General features: G+C 39.0%; 2 protein-coding genes across 3 annotated transcripts in view; both read left to right on the forward strand.

The window, feature by feature from the left end:
* Window positions 1-11,624, forward strand: part of LOC101064814 (V-type proton ATPase 116 kDa subunit a-like) — a 32,918-nt gene extending 21,294 nt beyond the window's left edge. The window contains exons 18-22 of one of the 2 annotated variants that reach the window (XM_011619242.2): window positions 2,525-2,725; window positions 3,535-3,552; window positions 7,344-7,461; window positions 7,586-7,757; window positions 10,369-11,624. In XM_011619242.2, the coding sequence (XP_011617544.1) occupies window positions 2,525-2,725; window positions 3,535-3,552; window positions 7,344-7,461; window positions 7,586-7,757; window positions 10,369-10,462 (603 nt within the window). In that variant the 3' untranslated portion in view covers window positions 10,463-11,624. The remainder of the gene's footprint in view (window positions 1-2,524; window positions 2,726-3,534; window positions 3,553-7,343; window positions 7,462-7,585; window positions 7,758-10,368) is intronic. The other variant, XM_003977976.3, reaches the window with a different exon arrangement.
* Window positions 11,625-11,945: 321 nt separating this feature from the next.
* On the forward strand, window positions 11,946-20,845 carry rfng (RFNG O-fucosylpeptide 3-beta-N-acetylglucosaminyltransferase). The gene is made up of 9 exons (XM_011619241.2): window positions 11,946-12,603; window positions 12,979-13,535; window positions 14,527-14,575; window positions 14,720-14,822; window positions 15,372-15,525; window positions 15,666-15,751; window positions 15,926-16,091; window positions 19,716-19,801; window positions 20,545-20,845. The coding sequence occupies exons 2-9, from the start codon at window positions 13,080-13,082 to the stop codon at window positions 20,618-20,620; spliced, it is 1,176 nt and encodes a 391-aa protein (XP_011617543.1). The 5' UTR covers window positions 11,946-12,603; window positions 12,979-13,079; the 3' UTR covers window positions 20,621-20,845.
* The last annotated feature ends 428 nt before the right edge of the window (window positions 20,846-21,273 follow it).

Raw genomic sequence — 21,273 nt, forward strand, 5'->3', positions numbered from 1 at the left:
GAAAATAGATGATGCAGTCATTAATGCAAGGAATCTTTGTCCCAGTACTTGGTATTTAGGATTAGTATTTAATGTTTTTGAGCCCTTGAAAATGTATTTGCATTTTTTTTTTTTTTTACACTAAAGCCACTATATTAAAGGCTTAACTGTTTCAAACTATTGTTAAGTCAGTTGTGATATAGAAGGGAAAAATAAAATTGTGTACTTAACTCTTATTTTTGGGTAAATTTTCAATTTTAAAGAGTAATTTATGTAAACATTGTATTGTTTGTGTTGCTTATTTTTGATATCACTAAAATGTCTGGAAATACTGTTCTGGATAAAAGTGTTATCAGGGCACCCTAACAGTTCATTGTCTGCTTTTTCCCTTCTCTAGTTATATTTAAAGTTCATACTTTGTCTCATTGCCCTCATTGGTAGCCTTAAACCTCAAAGTTTAAGCCATTTGCCAAGAACCTCTGAATTAATTTCAGCTAGGAATCTTTGGCTCTTGATTTCACTCGGTGCATATCCATCATAATGCAGTATTATTGAATATTAATTCACAATAACACTTAGGGCCTTATCTACTAGAGGTCTGCAGGTATTAAAACACTTAGGTGATACAGTGGGACCTCTACTTACGAATTTCTCTACATGCGAAATTTTCAGAAACAAAACTTCTCAACGGGAAAATATTTCCTCTTGTTACGAAAGAAATTTCAGGATACGAAAGGCAAAAATACGCTGCTACTCGCAGCTCGCGGAGTTTAGCGAACGCAAACATGCTTGTAGCTGCTCTGCCATTGGCTATCGCCTAGCATCTTCCTGTCATCCCATTGGCTAGGAGGGACGTCAATCTGTACAAGTTTGTGTGTATCCCAGCGTTGCCTTCGTTTAACTTTTATTTATTGTGGGTTTCGTATGTTTGTCCATTAGATGGCGGTGTTACCACAAGTGTTAACGTTCGCTGCTAGTAATGATGGCTAATGTAAGATTAGCCTGTAATAAAGTTCATTTTGTTCCTGGAGAAGCGTTGCACTGAATTCCTACATTTATTGTGCGGTAATCTAATTGTAACATGTATTTGTTATTTATATTTGTTACATGTTTTGATGCATTTTTATGATTTATTAAAAAAATTATGTCCGAATTTTTGGCGGCTTGGAACGGATTAGGGCATTTACATGGAAAACGCATCTCTACTTACGTAATTTTCAGGTTACGAAACAACTTCTGGAACGAATTAATTTCGTAAGTAGAGGTCCCACTGTAATTTAGTTGCCACAACATGATTTATGTGCCGTATATAAACATCCAAGCGCCCTATTAACACATACTAATATTGTAAATGCCAAATTCTGCCAACAAAATAAAAAATTGTCTTATTCAACATTATTTAAGTTCAGTTTATTTTCATTTAACAAGCTCTGAACTGCATAAGAACAAAATTTAGACATGAACTAAACCTCAAAAGAAAGATAAATAAAATCCACATTTTTAAAAATTACACTTTAAGTGTTTTCTCCTTTTTAATCCTACAATTTTAATAATAAGACAATGACAGTTTATTGACATTTAAGTGCAACCAATGAGGGTTTTTTTTCTTAGTAATATTTTTTAACATAATAATATTGATTATTAAAAATAATGTGCTGTGCTGGGTGCCCTGCTTTACAAAAACTTTGGAACATAAAGGACCATTTGTTGACCCCAACCCCATGGCCACATATCCTACCTTTTTGTGTGCATCTCAGTTGCAACATAGCTGTGTCACATCTTGATCTCCTAAGTGATGCTACATTTTGAAATTTTAATCACAGATGCATTGTCCATTGAAAATGAATGGATACAATGCGTTGATAGCTATAGAAGGCTCTATCAGTCACCAACTCAAAAGTAAAGATTTATGGGCTACTGTACTTACAGAAGGTATTTCCTCCCTCTCAACGGCAACATACAACTATTGGCAATGGTTTTAATATTTAAACTTCACCGGCTTCTCTCTTAATTTGTGCAGCCCATCAATTACTAGTTGCAAATACACCTTTTATCTTCATGAATTCAAGAACTGCATGCATAGCAGGATGTGTGGCCCAGGGGTTAGGCTTGCTCTAAATCAATTCTTACCTTTTTCGCATTTATACACTTTTGTTTCATAAACAAAATGCTTCTAATAAGCTTAAGAAATTGACCAGATATAACACTCATTAATATTTAATTCTCACATGTTTCTGATAGAAGTCGGACTCTTCCAGTTGCCTACCGCTACCGCAATTTGCGCACCACTGCAATTTTAGTTAATCACTGTTTCTCACTTACCTGCACCTATGAATCTGACTCCATTGATCTGTTTCACTCATGCTGCTTCAGTTTAATACCACATCCCTCAGGGAAGGAGGGTCAGAGGTCAGGCAGGGGGAAGCATGTGGGATTTTTGAGGGGTGTGGAGTTGTTTGTGTTCAAATCTTTTGTGCTGTGCAAAATGTTAGAAAGGTAAAAATTGCTTTAAGCTAGACATAGCTCTTGTGGCTTTTGTATCTAGTCCCAGAAGAGGGAAGAAACCCCTGCAGAGAATCTAGAGCAGTCATTAAAGCAAACAGGTGTGTCCTCATCATGCACCGGACTCACCCAACAGGGCACCCAGAAGTTCGGCGGGGTGCGGGTGGGCAACGGGCCCACAGAGGATGAGGCTGGCATAATGGACCACGACCAGCTCTCTCAGCACTCAGAGGAAGGAGAAGAAGTAAGTCCATGCTTGCACCTTTATTGCCTCTCGAAATAATAATGCAATTCATAGAACAGTGACTGCAATGTGCACTTAAGTTAACAAATTACCAGTTAGCGTTGCTGTGCTCAGTCAAACCTATCTTTAAAAGGCTCGACTTTCAATATCATAAATGTGCTTATCATTTCTTGTTACGTAACTGGAATGTGAATCAACAAAATAAAATGTTTTACATATGATCTACTCCAACTGTGGTATTCCTTGTAAGAAATCTAATACAAAGAATTTAATACACTATGTTCGCAGTTTAAGCCAAAAGTGCAAAAACTATGATCTGTCACTTAAAGCCAGTAATTTCCCCACATATTGTGACTTTCACCCATAATATAGTATTATAGGCAGTAGTGATACAATAGGTTACATAACCTAGTAGGTTACTTAATGTTTAAAGGCTTTGCCTTTGATCTTTGGAAGATAATAGGGCAAAGTCCCATAGGAATTCGAAGCGTCCCCAAAATTTAATGAGCTAAAGAAAATTCAACTTTCTTTAATTTTTTGAATATATTTCACTGTATATCCAAGAGGCTTCAGCAGTTCTAAATTAACTGGTGGGAATCCCAGAATTATATAAACTGTTCTGGTTTACTGAATGGTGTTATACTGGTCACCGGTCATAATCATCTTCATCATCAAGTCTTTAAAATTTTGTCAGCTGTAACAAAAAAAAAAAAAAAAGATTTGCAGATGTTTTCAAAAGACTAACGAAAGAATATTTTAAGTTCTGTGTTTAATTCTGCAGCTAACTTAAACTTTTGTTTCTTTTTAAGCATGCAGAGGAAGAACCGGTAAGAAGTTATTTTTTAAGCATGATTGGATGTCGTGGTTCTGGTGTCTTGTTTTTATGTTGAACCTCAATCTGGGTTGTGTTTCAGAGGCGTGTGAGTGGATGAGATATATTGATGTTTGTCTTGTTAAAGCTTTGTTACACACATAGTGTAGATACATATTAACAATTCTTAAATCCTCTCCCAACTTTAGTGTACAATATATAATATAGTATATATTATTATTGTTGAATATATGTACTTTGATAAACAAGTGGCAACTGAACTAAAGAACTTGAGGAACTAGAGGAAAAACAACTGCATAAAAGTGGTAAAACCATCTGCAGTGTGGTGAAAAATAATTTTACACTAATCTGATTTGATTCTCAGATAGCTAAGATGGTGCAGACCAATATTTAATTAGTGTTTTTCAAAACAGCTGGTGGTTGAAATACGGGGGGGTGAAGGAAGTAGTTGAAAGGGGATATTGGGGCATTTGTTCAAAAGAAATTTGACAACCACTGATATAGAGGAAGAATTTCAGATGGGAGAGCTACAGTCCTGGAGGCTGGTAGTTCAAGTGTTGTATTCATCTTTATCTTTGTGAATAGCATGTTCAGTTGCAATATCTGAAATAACAAATACTGTTGTGTTCAAAAATAATATTATCATAGCAAAGACTGAGAGAATCTGCTCCCAAGTCATCAAAAAAGTTTTATAGTGTCCTCTGAGTAGAAAAACCCTATATGAAGATGAAGCTATCATCAGTAAGAAGCCCCTGCAAAAGCCTAATGTTGAAAATATAAATAATGTTGAAAATTTTGCTGGACAGATTACAATTTTTCAAATAACATATTGCCTTAGCCTCAGGTTTGAATTCTAGCCACAGTGGACTGTGAAGACCATGGATCCCGGTGTAAAACAAAATCATGATCTGTGTTTTTTTTCCTTGCCCATTCTATTGTTTTTTCAATAACAGAGATTATTCATTTGAATACGTAAAAATAATTGAAAGGGTTGCATTAATCTAAAGAGGAAATTGTAATGGGATTTTCAACAAAACAATGAGCCCAAACACACGAGTAAGTGAGCAGCATCTTGGTTCCAGACAACAAGACCTTAAACCAATTTAAAATATGTGGGACAAAGATGTGATATACTGTATGTATAAAAAATGCTTTTTCTGAGACAAAACAAAATGAATTCTGGAAAGTAGTTAATTTGTTCTGTCCAGAAGTTGGTCGACTCTTTACAACACAAATGTCAAGCAGTTCTCAGAAACAGGTTCTGCAACTAAATATTAGTACAGCGAATCAGAAAAGCTAAGTCTTCGAGCATTTTTCAGTTCATAAACTAATCATTTAATTTTGTAATGAAAAAGGCATATACTGCTATTATTTCAAGCAGCCAAATATTCTGTTTTCTTCTATTCTTCTTTTTCTTAATTTGGAAAAGAATGTGCATGGTTCCCAATGTTTATCATGTATGATATTAAACGTTTTCATAAATATTTTAAGTTTTATTCTTTTTTTCCACTGCTATTATTTTACAGTACAGTGTGTATAAAGCTGTAGGCCAATCATACAAAAAAAGGTCTTGAGTACATTTATCCGATGTGAAACCAAGTTTGCTGTTTTGCTTTTGGTCACAAAATATATATCTAGTCTAGAGCCATTCATTTTGCCATTACAGTGTGTCTTATTTTCATTTGCCAACTGTGTCATAGCCCCTGTAAACAGAAACAATTTCGGATACTTTCAGGAATGTTTTATTCGTCCAAATACAAACAAGAACAATGGAAAAAGGAAACATTAGCACAATGCTGAACCCAACTAAGCCAACCCAACAACTAACCGAACATAATGCAATGTGCTATTTTCCACCCCATTTACACTTTTTTCTGTACTTGATATATTTAATCTTATAATTGTTTTTGTCATGATTGAATAAAGTTTAATCAAAACACTCTTCCAGCTAGGTACTGCTCCTAGGGAGCCTCGCTGCCATAGCTAACCATCCAGGCATGAATGTTTCATCTTATCATGAATGTTTACTCCATTACCTCAATGATTATAATTAGCATAGGAGAGGATGGCACTGCAGTAATTCTGGATACCCACAACACCACGACGGTGACTCAGTGACCCCCCCCTAACATCTTGCCTTCATTCGTTGGTTGGATTGGTTGACAAATTGAGATAGGAATAATAGAGAGTCAGTCACTGCAAGGTAAAAATGAAACAAAACTCAAATGAAATAATCCAGAGAGGACACAGTTGACTACCCCCACAAGGCCCGCCCATGCCACTAGGGCTGCGGACAGGCAACGCCACATTGGTGGCTTATATTAACAGGCAGGTGGGCCTAAGCTCTCTGTGGTTACACACACTGGCCCACAGAATGATTGTTGAGCAGATGTGATTTAAGATGCGATTTAAAAGTAAGGAAGGTGGGGGGTGTTCTTTTTACTGATGGCAGCTCATTCTAGAGTTTAGGAACAATCACAGAAAATACTTGATAACTTTATGTTTTTAGACTACTTTTGGGGACAAGGAATGATTTAATGTGCACATTTAATGTAGAAATTGGTCTGTAACATGATGAACCAGAATGGAGGTTTTTTTTAAATTATTTTATAAATGGTTAAACTAAAATAGGCAAGGAACAATGGCAAAAACTCTTCCACAAACAGTTTATATCACTCTGCTGGGTACTCATCAGTCCCCTGTAATGTTTTAATTTTTAATGTATTCATGGCTTCATTTAACACAACTCCACCTTGTTTCTGTATTATTTTAAGTCCAATATATGTTAAATAATGTTATTATTTTAAGTCAATATGTTCCAGAGTAGTTACCAACTACTAACTCAGTAGTATTAACTCATCTGTATGAGGAGCTCATTATGCTACCAATTGCTGGTTCATTTTGTATACTTTTGCCAGTATTTTTGTAACTTTTGAACGTGTTTCTTGATAGACCAGTTTAAAATACTTATTAATTTTGTGCAGCAGGGTGTTTTTCATTTTATTTTTGTTATATAATTTTATATTCCCAGTCCAATTCCCTTAACTTCTCATTATGAATTCTATGATGCTCCCATCCAACCCTTTTAGTGTAGTGTCTAATTGTTTTTTTATTCTTTTTGAAGCTGATTGTATTAACTAATAACTTTTAAATCTGCCCACTCATTAAAATACTTTTTGCTGCTATCACATCAGAAAGGGAATTGGAAAATGTTTTTCATTTTTCAGAGGTTCATACCTGTTATTAATGTTTCTGGCTCCTTCTCTAGTCTTCATTTTAATACAGTGTATCTCACTTATTTGTCCTTAAATTCCATCTCAAGATGAAATTGGGCTTTATTTCATATTGGTATTGCTACTTGTCTTCTACACCCATCTTTAAATGTATTATGGCACACGTTCCTGTAGCCAGATTTTTTAGGTTTATAATCTAATTGTGATAGGTGAGTCTCCTGGAGGGAAAAAATTGTGCTTTTTCCTTTCTTAGTTTTTTTCACGTCATTCTATCTTTTTATCGGAGTTCTCATTGGTGGGTAAAAAGGAAATCAACCTAGTAGCAGCAACAGGATTCAGGAGAGTTTGTGACTTGAGATTTCTAGTTCAGCTACGGAGTACAGATTGCTGTCACAGCAACCAGTTGCTCCTGTAAGGGCCCAGTGACACAATGAATGAACATGTAAAACTACAGCATCTACAGAAGATATTATATTATTATCACACATCTGCTAGTAGTATAACAAATGCAGCACTATATCAATATAATCATGTGCATTTTGTTCTCTCACAGTTTAACTTTGGTGATGTAGCAGTCCACCAGGCCATCCACACCATTGAGTACTGTCTTGGATGCATCTCTAATACAGCTTCTTACCTGCGACTCTGGGCCCTCAGCCTGGCTCATGCACGTAAGTTTAAGTGTGCATGGAGAGAAATCGACAGGGAGAGAATGAGAGTTTCAAATATGTTGTCATATGATTTTGGAAATTCTACTAATATAAACCCTTATTTTGTTGTTCCTATTGCATGTAGAGTTGTCTGAAGTTCTATGGTCTATGGTGATGCACCTTGGTCTGTCCTCGCGAAGTGGTGGTGGGTTCTTTGGCCTTTCCATTATCTTCTCAGCCTTTGCTGGACTTACCGTTGCCATCCTGCTGATAATGGAAGGGTTGTCAGCATTTCTACATGCTTTACGTCTACACTGGTTTGTTACACACACATTTATACCTTCAATCATGTCATGAACAGAAGAGTCATTTGTCGAAATCAAGTCAGAGGAAGGTACAAACAAACATAGAAAGCTAAAATACTGTATCTCATCATTGCAGTTAATGTATTATCAGTTAAATATATATATGAAAATAAGATTAATGCCAGCAAATCATTTTTCAATTTCTTTCCATTTGCATCTCACTCGTGAACAAGACTCAAAGATACCATAACAAATACATGGACTCAGTAGTAAGTCCAAGACTGCAAATGCTACAGCTGGATGTCTGAAAAAAACATTCCTAAGTGTATTTTTTTCTGTATTGAGAACTCCAGATAACCCCAGAACATCCAGTTCCATCGCCTCCTAGTACAACCTCTACCCTACTGTGATTACACTGACCTACTGGAAAGCCAAATATATTAGATCCGTGTTCTCTGTAGATAATTGAAATTCTTGTGTACCATCAGCTAATTTCACATTATACTTGTTAGCAGTGACATCTTTTAGGTTTTTAATTGTTTTGTCTATTTTGTTTTACAATTTTGGCCAGCAGATCACATTTTTGTTCATTAGACATATAGTGTTTAAAAGGACACAAATTTGTAGTTTCAACAGGAACTGGCTTCAACACCTGGGAACAGTGTTTGTGTGTCAAACATTACTGGGATGTAGTGTACATGCTGTTCTTTACTTATTAATACACCTTTAGATACCAGAACCTCACTTTCCTGTTCACACAAGGACATACAGTGGGGCAAAAAAGTATTTAGTCAGTCACCAATTGTGCAAGTTCTCCCACTTAAAAAGATGAGAGAGGCCTGTAATTTTCATCATAGGTACACTTCAACTATGAGAGACAAAATGAGAAAAGAAAATCCAGAAAATCACATTGTCTGATTTTTAAAGAATTTATTTGCAAATTATGGTGGAAAATAAGTATTTGGTCAATAACAAAAGTTCATCTCAATACTTTGTTATAGACCCTTTGTTGGCAATGACAGAGGTCAAACGTTTTCTGTAAGTCTTCACAAGGCTTTCACACACTGTTGCTGGTATTTTGGCCCATTCCTCCATGCAGATCTCCTCTAGAGCAGTGATGTTTTGGAATGCCCTTGCTGATGGAAGGAGATTTTCACTCAAAATCTCACGATACATGGCCCCATTCATTCTTTCCTTTACAAGGATCAGTTGTCCTGGTCCCTTTGCCGAAAAACAGCCCCAAAGCATGATGTTTCCACCCCCATGCTTCACAGTAGGTATGGTGTTCTTTGGATGCAACTCAGCATTCTTTCTCCTCCAAACACGACAAGTTGAGTTTTTTCCAAAAAGTTCTATTTTGGTTTCATCTGACCATATGACATTCTCCCAATCCTCTTCTGGATCATCCGAATGCTCTCTAGCAAACTTCAGACGGGCCTGGACATGTACTGGCTTAAGCAGGGGGACACGTCTGGCACTGCAGGATTTGAGTCCCTGGCGGTGTAGTGTGTTACTGATGGTAGCCTTTGTTTCTTTGGTCCCAGCTCTCTGCAGGTCATTCACTAGGTCCCCCCGTGTGGTTCTGGGATTTTTGCTCACCGTTCTTGTGATCATTTTGACCCCACGGGGTGAGATCTTGCGTGGAGCCCCAGATCGAGGGAGATTATCAGTGGTCTTGTATGTCTTCCATTTTCTAATAATTGCTCCCACAGTTGATTTCTTCACACCAAGCTGCTTACCTATTGCAGATTCAGTCTTCCCAGCCTGGTGCAGGTCTACAATTTTGTTTCTGGTGTCCTTTGACAGCTCTTTGGTCTTGGCCATAGTGTTAAACAAACAGGTTCAAACATTAATACAGGTAACAAGTGGAGGACAGAGGAGCCTCTTAAAGAAGAAGTTACAGGTCTGTGAGAGCCAGAAATCTTGCTTGTTTGTAGGTGACCAAATACTTATTTTACTGAGGAATTTACCAATTAATTCATTAAAAATCCTACAATGTGATTTCCTGGATTCTTTCCCCCCATTTTGTCTCTCATAGTTGAGGTATACCTATGATGAATTACTGGCCTCTCTCATCTTTTTAAGTGGGAGAACTTGCACAATTGGTGACTGACTAAATACTTTTTTGCCCCACTGTAGATAATATATCTGTTAAAATCATACATCCATATATCTCTCAGTCAACATTTTGTCCAGCCCCGAAGGCCAATAGTCAAAACATTCCACTGTTGTGTGGGAGAATTTCATTTTTGCTCTTGGGTATCTCCTAGAACCTTAATCCTTCTCATCTGAGTTACTTGGCCTATAATACATTAAAGGCAACACTAAAAAGTTTCACGAACTGAAGTCCTTCCAAATTAAAATTGCACTATATACTTACTACACTGTATTGTTCACAATTTATCTGGAGTGTGTCAATGGGCTGAGATATACTCTCAAGCAAGTTTTTCAATGTATTCCAAGATTTTTTTAAATCAGTTATCACAAAATCAATTTTGTAATAATTCACTTTCTTGTTTGTGATTCTTTTATAAAAGCAAACAAAACTGCATAGAAATGAAGGGTTGTCTTCAAGCCTGCATAGTCCTCATCAGAGCCTTTCCGTTTTTGTCTATGTTTTCAGGGTGGAGTTCCAGAACAAGTTCTATGCAGGGCAGGGCTTCAAGTTTATTCCCTTCTCGTTTGAGAGCATCCTGGAGGGCCGTTTTGATGAGTGACAAGCCCTTCCTCATTTTTATGTTGGAATGCATGATACCAAGTACAGTCTTCTTTCACCCTCTAGTGATCAATTGTGAAATTATTATTGTGAGTTATAAATCAGTTTTTGTAATGCTTGTGAATGGTACTAACTGTTTGTTAATTTATTGTCAGAAAAATCTATGTCCTTTTATCTTAGATTGATTAATTTTCTACCAGTTTTTATGTGGTCACGTTGGACAAGAAGGCAGCTCATGGTAGGGCAACTTACAAAGACAAACAACCAATCAAACTCTCATTCATACCTATTGCCAATTTAGAGTACCGGTAACCAATTCACCACGTAAATACGCGAGAGAACATGCAAACTCCATACAGAGAGGCACTGCCCCTGTCCTATTTCGAAATCTTGTTATCTTGCTTTTCTTTTAAAATTCAACATTATGAAAATGTGTCTCATCATAGTTTGATCTGGATTCTAGGTGGTAGTAGTACTTGCAGTAGTAGTACGTATGTCTGCTGTTTAAGACTATACTCATTACAGTACAATATATCCACATTCACTTTACTGAGAAGCCATGTGTTTGGTGTTTTAAATAGCCATTTAAAAAAAAAAAAAAAGTCCTTTGTCAACTAAAAATCAAAAGAGTGACTGTCAAACAATTTGCAGTCACTGTTTAGAATTTCAGTTCTTGATGGCTTATTCTGGATTAGCATGCTCCTTTATTTTTATTTCCCCCTGCCATTGTTATCAAATGGCAAGAATGTCTGTGTGATCCTAATTTTCATTGGAATCAATTGTGCAATTTTTTTAAATTTCTGAAATAATTCACTCTAAGATCAGCATACCCTGTGGACTGATGTGTTATTTAAGTAAACAGAAATATCTGTATTTGATCAAACATGATGTTGCCTGTGTTGTGAAGTTGGTTACCTGTATTTAGTATTTGTGTAAATGTGACACCTGAAATAATGAGTGATAAATTTGGCCTAAAGTAAAACTGGAAATGGACTGAAAGCTGTTCTCTAAATCATCCAACAGTTGTAGTAGTGTGACAACTAAATTTTAAAGATGTGTTTCTTGTCACTTTGCTTGAGAAGACATTGCCAGAATAATGTGTTTCATGATGGGGAAAGGTGCAACCAGTTTGTCCTCACTAATAAAGTGTTAAATCAAGTGTACCATGAGGAAAATTATTTGTTTAACTAGTTCTTAAAAAAACAAAAAAATCATGACCAAAATAGGCCAGGTACTTCTCCAACACAAAGTAGTATAAAACAAGTCATGGGACAGGGTTCTAGAGTGCAACAGACAAAACACTATTCAAAAACCCTTTGGTTCAACACAACAGATTCTAGAATTATATTGCTGTAAACGAGACGCAATAAAATGCTCCATAACTGAATTGACAACTCAATATAATACATGGGAGGAAAATAAGAATAGATGAAAATTAAATCAAGTAGATTAAAAAGATATATTGAAAGCAATTAAATTTATCTTAATTCTTGGTTAGGCAACTTTTAACTCGATGATTGCAAGATAAGTAAATGTTTTTATTTAATGCTTTGACAAAAGGCAACTGTACTTTTCACTATTATACTAACTCTGTTGATGATTTTGCAGCAGTGATTTATTTCCCTTCTTTTTCTTAAAAACAATACATTTTAGCCAAAAAGATCTGATACTCTTAAATGTACGATTAACCAAGGACAATTATGAAGATGTAACCAGATGAGTTAATATAATTGTCCTGATGAATAAGTCGTATTTAAAGAGAAACATGGTCGTTTTTCCCTTTCTCCTGCGGGCCTCCGCGGCCAGGGTTTATCACCGCTGCACTTTTATTCTGAAGGGTTGAACCGGAAGACCTTTCTATTAGCTCACGCCCTCGAAGTCTGAAGTTGGTATTTGTTTATTACGTTTAATTGTTATTGAAAACACCGGTTGCTACGGGTTGTCAGTAGAATGGTCCTTTCCTCAAGATGTAAAATAAACTAAGAACAATTGACTTGGGAAAACAACACATCGGAATGTGACGTGTTCTCTGTATATGAGAATTTAACTCATCAGTTTGAGGACGGGTTGTAGTTAAACGACGACGCGTTTCTTTAGTGATTTCCTATGCTTTCTGCCATATGTGTCCTGTTTTGTTTAATGGTAAGTTTTCTGAAGAAACGTGGATACCTTTCTTTTTCTTTTTGTAACCACTGAGGAAAATACAATCTACTTGTTCATGGTTTTACTGAGCTAGAAGCTAGCGCTAATGACCGCACGTATTTACCCTTTGTGTGTCTAAGGGCATTTTTCAGGTCCCTTTTTCTATTAATTTCAATGTCCAGTACCTTCCCGAGCTGATACATAGCTGTGAATTTGACGAGTTTTATTTATGATTTTAAATGTCAACCTTAGCTGTCTTAAATTTGTATTACACCATATCTGAAACACAGACGCATAAGAATATATTGGGAAAACTTGACAGATATATTTTGTGGAACGTCAGTAGCTCAAAAAATCATTTTTTTTTCTCTTTAGGCTTCCATCACACATGTGAGAAAATGTGAGAATGGGACCCAGAGGGGTTTTAAGTGACTGCAGCCAGGAGGCTGGTGAATCCATACTATCAATCATTCAGGATGTACATCGCTTCATTGAGTTTTAGCAAATTCTGCTTCCTACTTTCTCTTGCATTTTGTGGCTTCCTGCTTCTGCTCATCCCTGTTTTGCGGCCACCAGCATGCCAGGTAGACCTACCCCAGCCCAGACCCCAAGTCAGACCAGCACAGACAGATCCATCACTTGATGTATGGTTTCTAGAAGTGTCTAAAAGTCTCAGAGAATCTCAGTTTGCCAAGAGGCAGGAAGGAAATAGAGAAGGAAAGAGTGAAATAACCAGGAATGATGTCCACAAGAGAACTACAGACTCCAAAGACAGCATTGTCCTTGGAAAAGTAGGTGGGCTATCAGGGTTGAGGACTTTGGAATCACTTGAGTTAAAAGACATTTTTATTGCAGTGAAGACCACAAAGAAGTATCACAGATCCAGACTAGAGCTGCTGATTCAAACTTGGATTTCTCAAGCTAAAGAACAGGTAAGACTTGATTATTGAGTTAGTAGGCTCAAGTCAATCGGCTTGCACCCAAGGTAAGATGGCAATACTTTAATGAATGTATGTACATGGGGTAAAATGTACATATAATGTACATACTGTATATATACAGACAAATTTAGACTGTCCACTCACTTTGATTAAAACGGGTATATAAAATCACTCGCCTAGACATGCAGACTGGTTCAAAAAAGAACGACTCCATTCATTTTTCTTGATATTACATGTTCATTCAGAGGTATATGGAAAATATTTCACAGCAATGTTCAGCTAGAATGACCAAAAAAGCCAGAAGCATATTGTCTGTTAATGTTAACATTGTCTACGCTCTTGATAGTATAAAAAAAATGCAGCAACGTTGCAGTTTTAAATTAAGGTAGTGGTAGCTCAGTCTGTAGGAGAATGGGCTGAGAGTTGGAGGGTTCAGGATTCAAGCCCCAGTGTCTGGTAGCAGAGGGAGGTGCCAGGACACCTTCTGAGAACCACTGAGGTACCCAGCCCCAAAATGCTTACATGGGGCCCTGCGGTGAGCTGGTGACTCAAGGGTGGACCCTGCCTTCACCCAACCCCATGACCTTGAAAGGGATATAGTGGTGAAGAAAAAAGAAATGTATAAAATATATGATGACACATGTTGATAATAACACAAAAAATCGAATCCCATATTATTAAAATAGCAATACACAATATATTTTAAATATTTTTCATCTAGAATTTGATTCCAGCGGCATGTATGAAAAATTACTTTTTAAAAATTGTATTAGTTTGAGTCTGTACTGATTAAGAACTACCTCAAATAGCAGGTTTTTTTAAAAATAAATTACTTAAAATTTACTGAACGGTCAGTGCTTATGACCGAGTGCAGCCTGGCGCAAGTCTACTGCCTGTAGTTTAGAGAAGGTCTCATCTGATTCCTGACGATTGCTCTTAGTGGGTGTATTTGTGTGTACTAACAGTATACCTTCATCTCCAGACATACATCTTTACAGATGGAGAGGACGTAGCATTACAGATACAGAGCGGTGAGATTATTTTTGACACTATTCATTCATTTAAGAAGGTTAATCAAACATATTTGTCATGGTATAGTAATATATTGTGTATAGGAACAGTTGGATTCCCCACAGCGGTACGGAACTCATGCGATCCGCTACTATGTCTTTCAGGAGTTACCCTCATTAATACCAACTGCTCAGCAGCTCACACCCGCCAAGCTTTGTGCTGCAAGATGTCTGTAGAGTATGACAAGTTCATTGAGTCGCAGAAAAAGTGAGTCAAGGGTTACAGAAACAGGAAGTTAAATCTAATCTACCTTCATGATAACATTGAGTGATGCTCTTTTCTTTCCACATAATACAATGTAAAATTAGTCATAAAATAGTGTTGTGATCTTACTCCCCAGATCTCAGTCATGTGTTTTACCAAGTACTGTTTATCCCCTCAAATGCTTGAGAATGTTGATTGTTCTTTTAGCGTTTCTATGATCGCCACTTCAATTAAAAGCTTGCTTTGAGCTTTGCAGGTAGTTCTTGGGACATCAGGGCATGGTTTTTACCTGCAGAGCTTAATTTCTTGGGATTTGAGTGTCATGGCAAAGGGATGAACATGTAACATTTTATTTTTTTCTTTTATTATACATCTGCCAACAATTCTGTCATTTTATTTTCTTTTTAGCATAAAGCCACATAACAAAGTGTGGAAAAATTAGCAAGCAAGCAAGCAATTTTCAGACCATACCATTTAGATTTTTTATTGCAGTAGAAGTAATAGGAGAGTTTTTCATTATGGCACTGATTAATCATTCCCATTGTGCTGTAGGTGGTTTTGCCATGTGGATGATGACAATTATATGATCCTACCTAGTCTGCTTCAACTACTTTCATCTTACCACCATACCCAGGATGTCTACCTTGGCCGGCCTAGTCTAGATCATCCCATAGAAGCTGCAGAGAAAGTCAAGAGTAATGGAATGGTCAGTCAGCTTGTCAAAAGGTTACATCCACTACATGCCCAAATGTGCATTTATTAGAAAGTCAACTTAATTCAAGCCCCCTTTGAAGACTAAATCAGTAATACTGTAAGAGAATTGATGTGGCTTTAAATTTTTTTCAGATGCCTGTTAAGTTTTGGTTTGCCACTGGGGGGGCGGGTTTCTGTATCAGCAGAGGACTGGCTCTAAAAATGAGCCCATGGGCAAGGTATGTTACACCATTGATAATGGAGTATAGGCTGGTATAGTACATTCCTAAGAGGTGGGTTAGTGTTGATTTTCATATAGTAAAATTACATGTTTTAAACAGGAAATGTCTAAAATCCATGAGAAAACAGATGCAAAACTCATTAATGTTGCATTTACAAAACCATCTATTCAGTTTGGGGAATTTCATCAGTACCGCAGAGAAGATCCGACTGCCAGATGACTGTACCATTGGCTATATCATTGGAGTGCTACTGGAAGTGCCACTAACACACACACACCTGTTCCATTCTCACCTGGAGAACCTGCACACGCTACCCACTGGAATTGTGCTGCAACAGGTAATTGTGCATTTCACAGAATAAAGTAGAAGCTCAAGTATACAAACCCTTGATCAGTCCAGTACACCATTTCAAATATATGTAGGTGAAGTGGAGGATGAGGACAGCAGCCAAAATACTGCTGTGAGAGAGACACCAGCAGTAGTAGAGTTAAGGTGAAACAAAAGCTACATGATGTGATGCTGTTTTAAAAACTTTAAATTATATCTTATAGTCTAGGAAGATCACAGAATGTCAAACATAATGTCTGCAATGTGTAAGGAAACAGACAAGACAGTGAGATGTGACATGTTTTATCCTACCCTTTTATCCACTGAAAAAAGCAAACGCCAGGCTAAAACAAGATACAAAACCCCAAACATTCTTTAACTGCAGAAAAGCAGAAGAAAAGGGTATTAAACAATAATGGCAGAGCACCCCTGCAACACTGTTTTCCGGAAAACACTTCAGCAAAGCAATTGATGACGGTCACAAATGCCACAGCTTGGGAGAAAATGAGGATAAAATTGCCTCCTGGTTTTATCCTGTTACTTCATGAACAGAGTGGTTTCAGCTGATCTGGAGGCTTAGCAGAAGGGTGTGGCAGGTAGGGTGCACTCAGACAGCAGGGACCACTTCTACAACACAGACATGTTAAAAAACAAAAGGTCTCACAAGCACACACGCATCATGAGGTAGTATAGATTAAAAATAAGATTAAATGCAAAGTAGGACTAAAATAACATCCACAAACAGCTTTTTATCACCCTTTTGTTGGGATACTACACAGTGGCAAGTAAAGTGGAGGTCCTACAGCTTACTGTTTGGTCATCAGATTCAGATTCAGATCCTTTATTGTCCCACACGGGGAAATTTACAGTGCAACAACAGCAACAAGAGCACTCAGAGAAAAATAAGATAGAATCAAATAGAAATCAAATGGAATATACAAATGGAATATACAAAGAGGGTGCATATTTACAATAATCCAGATAAATGGATACTCGGCCTCTGTGTACCTGTACATAGTACAGAGGGTGACTACAATTACATATCAGAATATATAATATTCAGATTGTGTTAGCGGTTGTTATGTTTATTGTGCAGTCTGACAGCAGCTGGCAGGAAAGATCTGCGATACCTCTCCTTCACACAGCGAGGGTGGAGCAGCCGCTCACTGAAGGAGCTGCCCAGTGCTGTCAGGGTGTCCTGTAGGGGGTGGGACGTGTTGTTCAACATGGATGACAGCTTAGCCATCATCCTCCCATTTCCCACCACCTCCACTGAGTCCAGGGGACATCCCAGGACAGAGCTGGCCCTCCTTACCAGTCTGTCCATCCTCTTCCTGTCCCTGTCCGTGATGCTACTGGACCAGCAGACTATCCCGTAGAAGATGGCTGATCCCACCACAGAGTCATAGAAAGTCCGCAGGAGGGGTCCCTGCACTCCAAAAGACCTCAGCCTCCTGAGCAGGAACAGTCTGCTGTTGCCCTTCTTGACCAGGGCATCTGTGTTGTGTGTCCAGTCCAGGTTATTGTTTAGGTGAACACCCAGGTACTTGTAGGACTCCACCACGTCAACATCCGTTCCCAGGATGTTCACTGGTGCAGGCGGGGGGTTGTTACGCCTGCGGAAATCCACCACCAGCTCCTTGGTTTTGCCAGCGTTGATCTGGAGGTTGTTCCGCAGGCTCCAGTCCACAAAGCCCTGAATAAGTTCCCTGTACTCCGTATCGTCCCCGTCCGTGATGAGGCCGACAGCAGCAGAGTCGTCAGAGAACTTCTGGAGGTGACATGAAGATGTGCTGTATGAGAAGTCCGCGGTGTAGAGGGTGAACAGGTCCCTGCGGGACACCGGTGCTGCAGAGAAGCCGATCTGACTGGGAGCCCTTCACCCTCACAAACTGTGGTCTTTGTGTGAGGTAGTCCAGAATCCATGTTGTGAGGTGGTGATCCACCCCAGCTACCTCCAGTTTGTCCCCCAGCAGCCTGGGCTGGATGGTGTTGAATGCACTGGAGAAATCAAAAAACATGATCCTCACAGTGCTTCCAGCCTTCTCCAGGTGAGTGAGGGAGGTGTGGAGGAGGTAGATGACGGCATCGTCCACCCCGATGCTCGGCTGGTAGGCGAACTGCAACGGGTCCATGAAGGAGCTCACCAGTGGGCGCAGGTGATCGAGGATGAGTCTCTCCAGCGTCTTCATCAGATGAGACGTCAGAGCCACCGGCCTGTAGCTGTTGAGCTCCTTGGGGTGCGGTGTTTTCGGCACTGGGACGATGCAGGACGTCTTCCACAGCTGTGGCACTCTCCCCAGCCTCAGGCTCAGGTTGAACGTGTGACTGAAGATCCCACACAGCTGGTCTGCGCAGGACTTCAGGAGCCTGGAGCTGATGCCATCCGGACCCGTCGCTTTCCTGGCCCTGTTCTTCTTCAGGGCCTTCCTCACCTGGTGTGGTGTGAGGGACAGGCTGGAGCAGGGAGGTGTTGGTGGGGGGGATGGGCATGGGCCAGGGTGTGAAGTGTCGGGAATGTGTGAGCTGAAGTTCATGAGAGAGGGGGAGGAGGGGGGACAGGAGGAACAATGGGTTGCAGGCACAGACAGTGGCGGGGGTAGCAGCAGAGGAGACTGGGCTGGGGGAGGGGTGGGTACCTGATCAAATCTATTGAAAAACAAGTTCAGGTCGTTAGCCCACCCCCGGTCGCCCACAGGTTGGGACTTCTGCTCCTTGAAGCCCGAGATGGTCTTCAGGCCCTTCCATACCCCACAGATGTTGTTCTGCTGCAGCTGGTTTTCCATCTTCCTCCTGTAGTTGTCCTTCTCCTGTCTGATCTTCCTCCTCAGTTCCCTCTGCACAGTCTTCAGCTCTTCCTTGTCTCCAGACACAAAAGCCCTCTTCTTCTCCTTCAGGAGGGCCTTTATGTCTGGGGTGATCCAGGGCTTGCTGTTGGAGAAGCTCCGTACAGTCCTGGTGGGTACGGTGTTCTCCACGCAAAAGTTAATGTAGTCAGTGATGCAGCTGGTGAGGTTGTCAATGTCCTCCCCATGGGCGTCGCTGAATACATCCCACAGGGTCGTGTTGAAACAGTCTTTCAGGGCCTCTTCGGCTTCTTCGGACCATTTCTTCACTGTGCGGGTGACAGCAGGCTGCCTCTGCACAAGAGGTTTGTACACAGGCTGGAGGTGTACAAGGTTGTGGTCGGCACGGCCCAGGGGAGGGAGTGGGAGAGAGTGGTATGCCTCCTTGGTGTTGGCATAGAAGAGGTCCAGTGTTTTATTGTCCCTGGTGTGGCATGTGACGTACTGGGTGAATTTGGGCAGAGAAGATGATGGAGAGGCATGATTGAAGTCTCCAGAGATGAGGAGGAGGGCGTCAGGGTGCTGTGTTTGCAGCCTGCTCACTGCTGAGAGCAGGACATCACAGAGCATCATTACTACCCACTGCAACCAGTTTATACTATCCAGCAAGACAGGAATCCAATTTACTCCCCAATTACTGCTGGTCTTTACTTGCTTTACCTGCTGTTTTGTATTTGCTCATCCATTACCATTCCAATTTATGTTGGCCTGTACCTGTTTAAAAATGCAGCATTCAATTCCAGTAATTACTGTTTCCATACTGAACTGGAACATCTGCTTTGAAACAGGTGACGCTGAGCTATGGAGGCTTTGAGAAGAGAAAAAATGTAGTCACTGTCATTGGAGGCTTTTCTTTGGCTGAGGACCCTACAAGGTAAACATGTTTAATATAGCTCTTAAAACAGTACTCATTGCTCTTAGAAGTAGTAGTACTAGTATTACTATTGTATGAAAGATGAGTTCTGAAAAAGACTTTGAACTTTCAACATGAGATATTTAACAACTACTAGATAATGAAAATAATCACATTCAAATTTTTTCCATGTACCATGTGAATGTCTTTTCAAAATATATCCATAGAATATATAAATCTATCTAATAGTTTTCATTTGACAAATATATAGGAATTTGCAACAGATGTGTTGCCAGGCCTCAATGAAATATTTGGACCAAGTTTATGTTAACAGAGGACATGTCACATAGGAAAATTAATACTTCAATCTTCCAGTGTTTTCAGGTAAAATGTTACCTCTTTAAATTTTGCTGGTTGTCTTGCCCTCCTACAAACATTGGGTTAGCTCAGACTGGCTCTATGACTGCTTAAGGGGTCATTTCAGCTGAATGTGACATCCTTTTATTACCTGATTGAACAGGTTTTGTCCTAGGTGTCATCATAAATAGTAATTTATTATTAATGCAGAAGTCCTGGGCTACGGAACAATGCCTAGTGTGAGTGTGTGTGCCTAAAAATGTACAAACAAACGAACTAATTTCAGAACTGTTAATTGTCTTTAACTGTCTTTAATTAAATAATACATTAATTAATCAAGCAATTGAATTAGTGTTAATTATTTAACAGTCTTTAATTAATGAACAGAACTGTTTTCTACTTGGCAGGTTTAAGACTGTCCACTGTCTTCTGTACCCTGACGCAGGCTGGTGTCCAAAGCACAAACATCAGCAGCAAAACTAAAGCTGCAATTTCTGTGCTTCTGCCATACATGCTGATATACTCAGATTTATCAGAAATCATCATCACGTTCAATTCAACGGTCCATCCTAATAAAGAACTTTGAGCTTTGTATTTAGATGTACTCTGCTCACAATATCTGTGGAAATTTTGGAGGGAAGGATTAGTGAATATGAAATCATTTTTGTGTCATAAACTGGTTAGAAATAAAGTTTTTCTACATTTTAAGATGATTGACTCATTGTTATTCGTTGCTGTCCTGCCCATCAATGTTTACATTAAATTGTTGATGAAGGACCTACTGACTACCAGGCATGACTAGTTTGTCTAGTAGTGACTTGTCTAGTTTTGCATCTCATGCACTTTTTTTAATGTAACCATTAATCCTTCCCTTATTTAATCAATCTTTATTTATATAGTGTCTGTTACAATCATAATTGTTTCTAGGCGCTTTACAGAATCCCAGGGCCTGACCCCCAACAAGCAACAGTGGAAAGGAAAAACTCCCCTTTAACAAGAAGAAAGCTTGAGCAGGACCAGTTTCATGTAGGGGGACCCTCCCGCTGATGGCCAGCTGGGTAGAGAGAGAGGAGAAGGGGGAGGACAGGTAGAGGAGAGATCAGGGAAATACATTAATTATAACACAGTGCTGGTGA

The sequence above is a fragment of the Takifugu rubripes genome, chromosome 1, assembly GCF_901000725.2.
Source record: "Takifugu rubripes chromosome 1, fTakRub1.2, whole genome shotgun sequence".
Classification (NCBI taxonomy): Eukaryota; Metazoa; Chordata; class Actinopteri; order Tetraodontiformes; family Tetraodontidae; genus Takifugu; species Takifugu rubripes.